The 12,406-nt window shown below is 37.1% G+C and overlaps 1 protein-coding gene across 4 annotated transcripts in view; it reads right to left on the bottom strand.

Moving 5' to 3' along the window:
• LOC136825629 (uncharacterized) overlaps nt 1-12,406 on the bottom strand; it is a 690,903-nt gene that overhangs the window by 593,268 nt on the left and 85,229 nt on the right. For 3 of the 4 annotated variants that reach the window (XM_067082226.1, XM_067082225.1, XM_067082227.1), the window contains exon 2: nt 6,549-6,738. In XM_067082226.1, the coding sequence (XP_066938327.1) occupies nt 6,549-6,738 (190 nt within the window). Of the gene's footprint in view, nt 1-4,437; nt 4,488-6,548; nt 6,739-12,406 lie in introns of those variants that run through there. The other variant, XM_067082230.1, reaches the window with a different exon arrangement.

Genomic DNA, 12,406 nt, shown 5'->3' with positions numbered 1-12,406 from the left:
GTTCTTGACCTTCGGCTAGTATTATAAGAATATCTGTATGCTCAGTATTAATAATAATAACAATAATAATAATACAGTTTGAAGAATTCGAAAGCCTGTTAAAGCCACCGCATTTTGCGATGAGAATAATAATAATACTCAGATGCAATATACGTGAGAATGTGTTCCCACCCTTGACCGAGTAGCGGGGATAATAGCTGGCAAGACCTTACCGTATACGACCTGACATTCTAATTACACTGCGAGGAGGTGAGAGAGACCACTCCGGGGTGTGACCTAATACACATCTAATCAAAGAGTGACATGTCGATGAGCGTGACCTCCGTTTCAGCCATTACGCAACGTTGTACTTTTACGAAATGACCTACTCCTCAAACTTCTTTGTACCGTATCACAACTTCAGATGAGACTTAATGTAACTATTTGGAAGGGCTTTCATTCATTTTAGTGAGTTCTACAGCTTATACAGACACTCTCTCTCTCTCTCTCTCTCTCTCTCTCTCTCTCTCTCTCTCTCTCTCTCTCTCTCTCTATATATATATATATATATATATATATATATATATATATATATATATATATATATATATATATACATAGTGAAATAACTACAATGCTCTCTAAAATTCTCGTTTTCTTCATAATCTTGGACACACTTGTCATTACAAGGCCTTTGATCCATAACAAGAACAAAATTAAGAAATTCTGATGCCTGTAGCAGGATTCGAACCGGCACCCAGATATCAGAACGTCGTAACATTTGATTCTTCGTCTAGATCTTAGGCTTGGCTGAGACAAGTGTATCCTAACTGAAAACGAGAAAAGACGATTGTGGCTTTACAATTAAATACATACCTGGTAAAAAAAATTACCAGTAATTATATATATATATATATATATATATATATATATATATATATATATATATATATATATATATATATATATATATATATATATACATATATACACTCAAACACACATATATATATGTATAACTGAATCACGAAAATATGGAACGTGATGAATAAATAAGTAAAGATAAAATCCACGAAGGAAAGGGGAACACTGGAGTGCTGTCAGGCCTTTCGACTCTTTCGTCCTTTAATTAGCAGACTGCTATGTAAAGGACGAGAGTCAAAGGCCTCAGCACTCCAGTGTTTCCTTCCTCCGTGGGATTTTATCTTTATATATATATATATATAAATATATATATATATATATATATATATATATATATATATATATATATATATATATATATATATATATATATATATATATATATAATCAACACTTCCCTTCCGTACATACTCTACGAACTATCACTTGCTTTCACTCTACCATCAACAGCTATAATCGCTTTCAATTACCTTTATGAATCAACAGCTTTCATTCTACTACCGTAAGTACTAACAGCCGTTGTTGCATCTCCCTGGTTCCTGTTTATTCTCACAACTTTTACTTTGAACTTCCTTTCTCGTCTCTCTTTACTCTTCCCAACAGGACAACAGCAAACAACAGCAATTCCACACTCCATTTACACCTTTTATTATCCAACAACATTGCACCTACTCCTGTCCTTTCTCAACACACTCTTGTATCAGATCAACTTTTACATGAAACCAGTCACTTCCATCCACATATCCTTACACGCTTTCCTTCCATCATTATACCATACATTCTCAACATAATAATAATAATAATAATAATAATAATAATAATAATAATAATAATAATAATAATAATAATAATAATAATATCTGAGTGGATCTCGTTTGTCCTCCTCTGGGTGACAGTAGGGGAGACATGACACAGCCACCCACCCCATGCAAAACTGTCCTTAATTGGATGATGATGATGATGATGATGATGATGATGGCTACCAAAAGCAGATAATTTTTTTATTTATTCACGAAGGAAGTTTCATTTAACGAATACAAACATTTACAGCTTTCTTATTCTGAAGATAACGGCATTTCAAACACTTCTATTCAGTGACCTATATCACCATCATCATCCGCGTTTTCACGTCAGGTTTTCCTTAGATTTGGCCACACAAAATATAAACGACTTACATTCGTAGGCGAACTCCTCACTGAGCCCTCCCACCATGCACTATTTCATCGTAACAATGAACGAGACCTTAATGCTTTGTTCAATGGTGAACATGAGAGAGAACGTTCAACTGTAAACATTAACCTATAATGAGTTTCAGTCCAATTAGAAACATAAAATGTCCAAGATACGGAATACTTGAACAAAAGGAACTGACGAGATTCAAGTACCTCCTCCTCCTCCTCCTCCTCCTCCTCCTCAAGCAGCGAACTGATACTTAGATATCGCGAAAAGTATGAAACACTGAGGTGTCTATTTCTTTAGTGAAAAAAAAATGTAATGAACCGAACAATAAGCATACGTAGTAAACGTTACCACGTGCACATTATTTACCAGTACCTAAAATATTAATATGTATATCCTAGCACTACTTTAGCAGACAAGTTAACACACCGTTCAATTAGATCTAAGTTTCAAACTTACGTCATATTTTATCTCGTTGCACCCAAATACACAAATACATAAATACACGCATACATACATATGTATGTATGTAAATATATATATATATATATATATATATATATATATATTGAGAGAAAGAGAAAGCACATTTGTTATAATTAAATTCTTCGAGCATACGAACAACTTCTACTGTTACCATACTGAGGAATCACAGAAAAAAAAAATGTTAGGAGATAATAGCAACAGCCGTAAGCATAGACCTCATAAAGTACATTACATATTTCCTCACCACCTGACCTGGTTGGTCGCATAAGGTCGACTACCACGCAGTCTAACAAGGAAAGCTGACCCTTAATCAACCAAACACCTTATTCTTAAACCGGTCGAGCTGACTGACAACTCTTGCGAGACGTTTCATGTAATAAGCAAAAAAACTAAGGTTGTCACAAGTACAGCGTATCATGTAAAAGTAAGTCGCCTGAACGCTTTATCAGGTAGCTACCGGAAGCTGATAAGAATCTTGATGAGCACAGACAAATGACTTTCTCTTATCGAATGCAATCAAATGGCATCATTATTACTTTTAATCAAAGGCGACCGACGGATTTCGTTCCTGTATCTCAGGCGGGATTTCTGGTGCGTTCCGGACTCGGCATCGTCTCGACTTTCACCTGCAATGATGGAGTTTCTATTCATTCAGCGTTTAACAAAAACTCTATCGACAAATGAATGGGTTTCACTTCATTCAACGTAAAAAAAAGTAATTAATAAATGCGTGCAGTTTTATTCATTCAATAACAATGAAGTTCATCAGTAAATGAATGACTCTCTATTCACTGAAAAGAATGTCTAATAATGATAAATTATTAGATAAAGGGATTTTGAAACTAAAATCCGAAGTTTCTCTTTATTTACCGCATTAATCATTTGTTTATTTTTCAAAGAAATGTTTCTATTCTTTTTGGGGAAAATTAATTATTAGTTATCAATAAGCATATAAGTTTCTTGCTAAAGACGTTTCACGGGCATCTGTCCATTAACAGTAAATTAGCCTCGATTCACAATATGCTACAGTGCATTTATATATGAATACTTTCAGCTCATAAAAGGACAAAATAATGCCTGTTTATTGATCAGTAAGTCCTTTTCCATTGACCGAAAACACAATTTTTCATCAATAAATGTAAGTCTACATTTACACCATTCTAAAATAATTCGGCTGAAACTCTTCGTGGATCGTTAAAACACCTCGTCCTTTCGCTGGACTTCAGAAATCGAAATGTTGAAATCCGACGTCGTTACATCTCGGCTGGACGTCTTATTTCATTACTTAATAACGTATTAAATTTCATTTTTCCTTTGTTTCCAGCCATATACCGTGTCCTCCACGGCATCTCATATCAGACTGTCTCCTTATCATTGCGGTTTATCTTTTTTTTCTTATCATCATCGTCACGTTACATTCAGTTTCACTTGAGATCAAAAGGATACCTCTAATCATTTACAACTTGGCGCCATCATCGATCATCGACTCAATTCCTTTATAATCTACAATCTCGTTGCATCTACTTGTTTTCCTCAGTATTTTCTTATTTTTTCTAGAGTCAAATGATCGTTTCTTTTAGCTATTACTTAATACATTCCATTTCCCCGTCTTCGCGATTGCATTTCATTCCGTTTCTTATCTCATCGCTCTTTCATTTAAAGGTCTTTGTGTTTCTTCTCCCGTGATATACATTCACCACTTTTCCCCTTATCCTGTTATTAATCGCTTCTCTGCATCATTTCGCCACCTTATCATTACCACCGTTATCAACCATTTTTATATTTCGTTATGCCATAACGCATCCACTCTCATTTACCACGGAAAACACGGCTTTTATGAAAGATATATAACTGATCAACTCGACTCACCACGGTCAAGTCGGCTCCGCCTGAACGTCAATCAACTGCTGAGCGAGTGTGAATATTACAACACGGCAAGTAACTGCAAACACTCCACACACGGAGGAATCCTCTTAAGAGGGCTGTTCTCATTCTAATGGTAATGAGGCTAATTGACTGATTGCGGTAAAATTTTAATCAAACAAGGCAATTACACTGTAGTGTAATTACCTCGTTTGAAAATTGGGCAAGAAGCTTTTCCTATATATATATATATATATATATATATATATATATATATATATATATATATATATATATATGTGTGTGCATTTCTATTTAATGAGATAGAAAGTACAGAGAGATCTTGGTTCAGTTCTATTTTGTCTTACACTTAAAAAGACTGGACGATGGTACGTTCAGGCACCGTATTGACCGTTAAAAGATAAGACAGAGATACTCGCGTGTGTTTCTGCGCATGCAATGGTACGCATAAACCTGAAAACCCACAAGTTTCTGCGTGAATGGTGAAGTCACCTTGTACATCATGCTGAAACTCCAAGGGACTCGATGTCAATGACCTAAACATTCTCTCTCTTTGGGTAAACTTTGGAAATACAATTCTAATTGAAATATTCTCAGAATAACCCAAATAGCTTCAGTATGAAGGCATACAACGTTTCAGGTGCGGCACAGAAAAGTTACTAGAAATCGATTCTATTCAAAAGTAGTCAGAAAAAACAACAATACACATTTTGACTTCGCTGTTAAGAAACACCAAGCCTCTCGTAAACGACCGGAAACGGCTGCCGGACCATTAGACCCCATATTAACTAATTGCCGGTTAAATAACCAGGCCAAAACAAACATTTTCTTCTCCTTCTCCATTTCCCTTCACATGAGGCGCCCGAAAAGCGAAACAATGTTTGGTTTGCAGAAAAATCCTGATACACACACACACCCCCACACACACACACACTCAAACACACACATACACACATATATATATACATATATATGCTATATATATGTGTGTATATATACATATATATATGTGTACATACATAACTACATACATACATACATACATATACAAACATTTATATATGTATATATATATATATATATGTATGTATGTGTAGGTTGTGTGTGCTCGCACGCGTGTGTGTGTGTGTGCGCGAGTACTGAATTCACAATACAGATCCATTTACAATTAAAAGCAAATAAATGATCGCCAGCCTGTAAACCCTCTTATGAACAAGTTAAACCGCACACATAAACCCACGGCAGGATAGATCATTTCCGGCCGGGAACTGTCCGCTTTACCAGACAGAATAGACAGAGTTCAACGCACTTCCCTTTCACTCATTATGAAGTGTCCCTTCCACTGGGAGCAACTATCCCTTTAGCCGAGTGTAAAATATCTTTTCCGTAGATTCGTAGCGAGTCCTTTCTCTTGGGAGTATAAAGTATCATTTCCATTGAGTACGTAATACCTCAGTATACCTCAGTACAGACTCCCTTCTACTGGGCGCAACTATCCCTTTAGCCGAGTGTAAAATATCTTTTCTGTAGATTCGTGCGAGTCCCTTCTCTTGGGAGTATGAAGTATCATTTCCATTGAGTACGTAATACCTCAGTATACCTCAGTACAGACTCCCTTCTACTGGGCGCAACTATCCCTTTAGCCGAGTGTAAAATATCTTTTCTGTAGATTCGTAGCGAGTCCCTTCTCTTGGGAGTATGAAGTATCATTTCCATTGAGTACGTAATACCTCAGTATACCTCAGTACAGACTCCCTTCTACTGGGCGCAACTATCCCTTTAGCCGAGTGTAAAATATCTTTTCTGTAGATTCGTAGCGAGTCCCTTCTCTTGGGAGTATGAAGTATCATTTCCATTGAGTACGTAATACCTCAGTACACCTCAGTACAGACGAGGAACCCTTAAGACATTACGCTGCTAAAGCTGATAAACAAGTTTCCGTGGATGTTGGTAAATTATGCCTCATCCGATCTAATAAAACGATAAAACACCGCATGACATCGAAGGGACTACAGGCCTACAGACCATAAACATCAATGTTAGTCTTATTAATATCAAAATAGATTAGACTCACAAAAGAAAGGATGAAAACTAACCTGTGCTTGGATCGTAAGTATCAATGGCATCGCGGAGGATGACCGTATCTCCATCCAGCAGGTGGGCAGGCGCATCAAGGTCAACCTCAGCCTGAGAGTCAGCTAGGGCTAAAGAGTAGGTGGTCAGTCTCAGCTCTTGAACCAGAGAGCTCATGGCCTGCCCGGCTGTTTGCCCGCCCTCGCATATCACCTGAAAGGAAAATGTCCGTGATGTAGGGATATAATACATTCTAATCCGTGTCTAAGGTATAAAGTAAATATGCATAGGAAATAAGCAAAAAAGCATGAAGGTTTGGGTAAGCGCTTGCGTGTGCATAAGTACAATCTTGCAACTTAAACCAAGCAATACAAAACCGTCAGGTACAGAGTTTTCGTTTGGTATGCAACACTTGTAAGAGAAGTTATGGAAAACATAAGAAAACAGTGGAGGACGCTACTGATAAAACGCACACATATGCAATGTAAAGGGCGCGGAGGATGTATGATGAGGAAGAATAATTAGAAGCTTTTACGACGAAAAAGAACAATGTTTCAAGACATGTTGACAGGAGATGTGGGTGTAAGTTTCGGGGATAAGAAATGGGTTGCGAAATGTGTGGAGCATCTGATGATATTAGCGTTCATTTGCAAGGAAAAAGAACAACTGCCAAAACTAATGGAAAACTTTGAAAATATTTATCATGTTCATATTCTGAACATTATGATTCCGTTTATAATATCTCATTTTATATGCTATACTACATGAAGAGAAACTGAAAATGTTTGTCATGTTCATATTCTGAACATTACGAATACGTTTATAATATCTCATTTTATATGCTCCACTACATGAAGAAGAGAGAGAGAGAGAGAGAGAGAGAGAGAGAGAGAGAGAGAGAGAGAGAGAGAATTCAAGAACATCACAGTTGTCATTCATATGACCTGTTCTAAAAGAAGTACCGGCTTCATTACAGCTTATGATATACTTCTTATTCGCAGTTCATTCCGCAAACATCGTTTGTTTGGTGAAACTGCAATAAGATGAGCTCAAACAACTATTTATTTAATTTAATTTGTCTAATCATCCAACCCCCAATCTCTATCTCTCTCTCTCTCTCTCTCTCTCTCTCTCTCTCTCTCTCTCTCAAGGGCAGCCATAATGTCAGCTTCGATGAAACAAAGAAGAATGGAACCGCTTTGGGAATTTTATCTAATAAAGCTATAACCAAAAAAGGCAAAACCAACATGTCGTTCATCTATGTTTGAAATACAAATATGTATATAACTGGCTTGCTTGCAACATCATTAAATCTCCACTGACTTCCCCATGATGATATGGAAAGCACAACAGTGCGGTTTAATTCAAAGTTTACTACATACGCCCAGAAGCTCCTTCTGCCTAAGGTCTTTCAAGGTGGCACCAATTTTAAAAAAAGAAAATGGTACGTGGACATCAGTAAAACAAGTATTAACCCCCTAGATAAAGTCAATAGATAATACATAATCTTGTTTCCTACGACTTCTGGCTGGAAGCATTAGGCCAGTCTCTGGGCAGAAAATGTAGAGAATATACCATGAACCGTCATAATTCAAACCAATGCACAAGCATTATCACTCAAATTATATATATATATATATATATATATATATATATATATATATATATGTATAGATATTTTTCATGGAAAATGTTAACTGACACCAGATCACTCACCCACGGAGTTGGACAGGGGCTAACAACCTCATTCAAATCAAAAGAGAAAAGGTCTTGCTGAGGAGATAAAAAAGTTAACTACCTAAGTAACTTCACACCCAAAGTGGAAAGACGTAAAGTTGAACACACACACACACAAACATACATACATACATACATATATATATATATATATATATATATATATATATATATATATATATATATATATATATATATATATATATATATATATACATATACTAGCTGACCAACCGGCGCTGCCCAGGATAACTCTGAATGACAACTGATAAACTCTCTCTCTCTCTCTCTCTCTCTCTCTCTCTCTCTCTCTCTCTCTGTCTCTTTCCCTCTTTCTTATCCCAAACACCCCCTCTACTGTCTCTCTCGCTCCCTCTCCATCTCACTATCTCCCTCTCTCTCCCTCCAACACTCCTTGTCTCTTTCCCTCTTTTTCTGCCTAACACCCTCTCTCTCTCTCTCTCTCTCTCTCTCTCTCTCTCTCTCTCTCTCTCTCTCTGTCACCTCCTTTCCAACCCCCACCCGCTTTGGTGCCATTAATGTCTTACCCCACAGTATTCTTTTCCAGAGAATAAGTCATATGCATACCGAAATCAGGTATGCTAAATTCGTAACCAGACCTTCCTCTCCCCCGCTTTGGTGCCCTTTGGTGCTAATGATGTCTTACCCCCACAGTGCTGATTTCTAAGATCGTAAGTCATATGTATACCAAGTTTGGTTGAAATTGCTCAACGGTTACACACCGTGAACTGAAGAACCACTCTTCTAAGGGAGGAATGAGAAAGCTGCATAGCTAAACATCTTGAGCAGCACGAGATATATCGAACGAAGTGTGAGTTGTGCTGTTTAAAACGACAGATATAAAGCAGTTGGATGAAAGCCTAGAAATGAGTGAATGCTTTGGCAACAATGTGAGTGATGACATTCACGAAAGTCCCACCGAGAGGTCGACCAACCGTCGTCAGTAAGATAAAAAGTTACCATTAGGTTTGTAGGATTTTATATAGTATATCCTATCCTGTTTTTGAAGATTTCATTGTTCCAATATCCCATTCCCTATTTAAGGGACCCACATTGGAGATATATGAAAAATAATTTCTTATAAAAAGAACATACTGTTTTCAAAGGGTGACTTTCAGATAAAAATCTCCCCTTCTGACTTCAATGACTCTATAATAAAAATAATAGGAGAGGGCGCGGCTTTACTCCGCTTAATAATCTCGCACTACAAGACAAAAAAATCATGGCATGAGAGCCAAGTCTTTAAATCCAAATGTAGAACAGGACAATGCCACCCACTGGAAATCGCATTAGAAACCGAGACTGAAAATGCCCTAGAAACGCGCCTATTGAAGAAGACATTATGCTCTTTCTCGCAAGACCTACATCCATTTGCGAGAATGTGCGCGTGGGTTCCTTTCATCCTACGCGCTTTCTCGTATACAGTGTCTCTTGAGCATGCCCTTGAAATTTACGAACGCGCATCATCTGCTCCAGAGTTCATGACTGTTATGTGGCAGCAAGGGGCGCAGATTATGTCCCGACCCTTCCACTAAGGCTTCTCAAATCTTATTCCGAACAGTTGGAGCGAACGGATAAGGTAATACATTGAAGTATTTTATAAAAAGGTGGGTAAAAAATTCGGCTACTTCATGGCCAGTCCCAAGGCACCTGGATCAAAGAGGCGTAGGTGGATATGTATGGCCGGAGGACAAGAGATGGGAGAAGACTGTGCAAAAACCGGGCAAAACTTGAAGCTGCGGGGCACTATGAAGGGGGGGGGGGTGTAAAGGGGCCGCTGAGGGTAACTACGCCAACTCCACTGGGAGCGAGGCTCTACAACAATTACGACTGTCAGGGGTAGTACTACCTGGGAATTTACAAAACGGGATGATTCCACGCGAATATGGGAGCTTCAAAATAAGATCGGCAGAGTAATGGCCTACAATGAGTGACAAAAACCACACTCTCTTACCTCAAATGAGTGAATGCAATCCCGAGGTCATAATACGAAATTTTCTTCGGAATAGGCGTCTACTTAAAACTGCAGCTCTCAAGTTTGCAGCCTACTTTGACCTTAAGACCACTCACACTTGATAAAGAATTTCGCGATTTTTGCAACATACTGTGGTGCAATGCATACATGCAAATGAGATTTAAAATGCATTTTACTGCATCTTAAACGCAATACGTACTGAAAATGGACGTATTCTCGAAATAATGCATTACTATTCAAGAACATTTGACTTCCATTGCCCTGGAAAAGCTCTCTAGAAATTATATTTTACAAACTAAAATTATGCTTTATGCAGATGTAAATTTCATCCTAAAGACTAAAAATTATATTTTATACACTAGACGTTTCACTTTCTATGTAGATATAAATTTCACCCTAAAGACTAAAAATTATATTTTATACACTAGACGTTGTATATTTTCTACAAGTGAAATTGCGTTTTCTACTCGTTCAATTACGTTCTAATTCACAGAGTTAGGTGTCACCCTAATACTGAAGAATGTCGTATATTACTATTATGCAAAAACTCAACCGCTGGAGTTTAACATTAAGCCACGATAAACGAGCAAGGAAAGCTTACGTGCGGAAGCCATTACCTTTAAGGGAGCTGATGCGGCAGCAATGAGCCACACGCTTGAGTGATTGGGTAAATACTTTTATCAACAAAGCGTGCGCAAGTTTCTTGTACGAATTATGAAATCCAAGTAGACCTCGTAGTCACGTGTATTTGTTCTCTCACACAAACTGTACACATGTTTTGGCCTCCGAATACTGAGAGTTTTACGAGTTTTCCTGGTCAAGAAACTAATATGAACATAAAACCCTGAATCTGGCACCCGATGTTTACAAAAGTATAGACGAGATGCCTATTTAAGGACCGTTGGAAATATGCAATATAAAATGTAATGACAACACAGCAATACTGCTAGCCAGGAGTAATCCTGACTGCTAACATCATCACTATTATTGCTGTGTTGACAATTTTAAACGGGATAAAACGCCCCCTCTTCAAGCCGGCTCACAGATATTGAATAAAAAAAATTTTAAGTAACAAAGCAGCACAATCTAGCAATTTTTTTTAAACGCCAATAAGCAACCAATGCCCTTACAGAGTCGAGGCACGAAAAAAAAAAGTGGGGCTTACCCCTGTGGGGAAAGCTAGACCAGGTCTCCAGAAAGAAAGGTTATGGGGCTGATGGAAAATGTTTCCATTTTTATGAAGATAAATGCACCACTATTCAGCTTCCTTTACAAATATTACTAAAAGCAACAATAACAAGAAGCGCCGCGTCTTTTGAATAAATGAAGCGACAAGTTCTTACAAAACAGCATTACATTTACAAACATGGCTTTGCGAATTACACTGGTCAGTGTTTTCAGGTAGCAGCTTCTGAATGATGATTAAGTTGGTTTTTACAATATGTATTCAAAATTTTCTCACTTCAAATTTTATAATTCGAAGTAATTAACTGGGGAAATCTGACAAGAGTACAAGTTGCAACCTTTCCATATTCGTTTTTTTCTATGCTTCCTCGTCTTACACAGGATGAGTTTACGCTATGTAATAAATGGATAAAAATAAAAACCGCTTCATAAAGATACAAATATCCTTCCCTAGAGGTATCATAATGTAAACATTTGTACACAAAATAGAGAATGATTAAACTTACATGAATAGAAAACATGTGTGAATGAGCATAAAAACGAGCGAATGAACGATGAGCAAATTAGGGAAATGACCCAACACAGAGAAATGAATCAATAGCTACACAGATACATAAAGTTCAACATATGTAAACTCATCGATTAATGAATGAAAGAATAAGGACATTATTGCCTAAACAAATACTACTGAATGAGTGAGTATACAGATAAATTAATAAATAGCTACATTCATAATAGAATAAACGTATGGATGAAACTGCCAAAAATTGAATTTTTTTGAAAGCAAATAACCGAAAGATTCCAGAAGGAGCGAACGAATGAATGAACATAGAACGAATGAACGAAGAGGACACATGAAAGATAAGTGAATGAATGAATTGTTCGGCTGATGAAGCAATAAATGAATGACAGCGCAAATCAACTGATGAATGGCATAACAAATAAATGAATGAAAAGGACATT

This window comes from Macrobrachium rosenbergii, chromosome 39, assembly GCF_040412425.1.
Source record: "Macrobrachium rosenbergii isolate ZJJX-2024 chromosome 39, ASM4041242v1, whole genome shotgun sequence".
NCBI classification, from domain to species: domain Eukaryota; kingdom Metazoa; phylum Arthropoda; class Malacostraca; order Decapoda; family Palaemonidae; genus Macrobrachium; species Macrobrachium rosenbergii.
The sequence above is the reverse complement of the archived record's forward strand: the minus strand, read 5'-3'. Positions and strand labels throughout refer to the sequence as shown.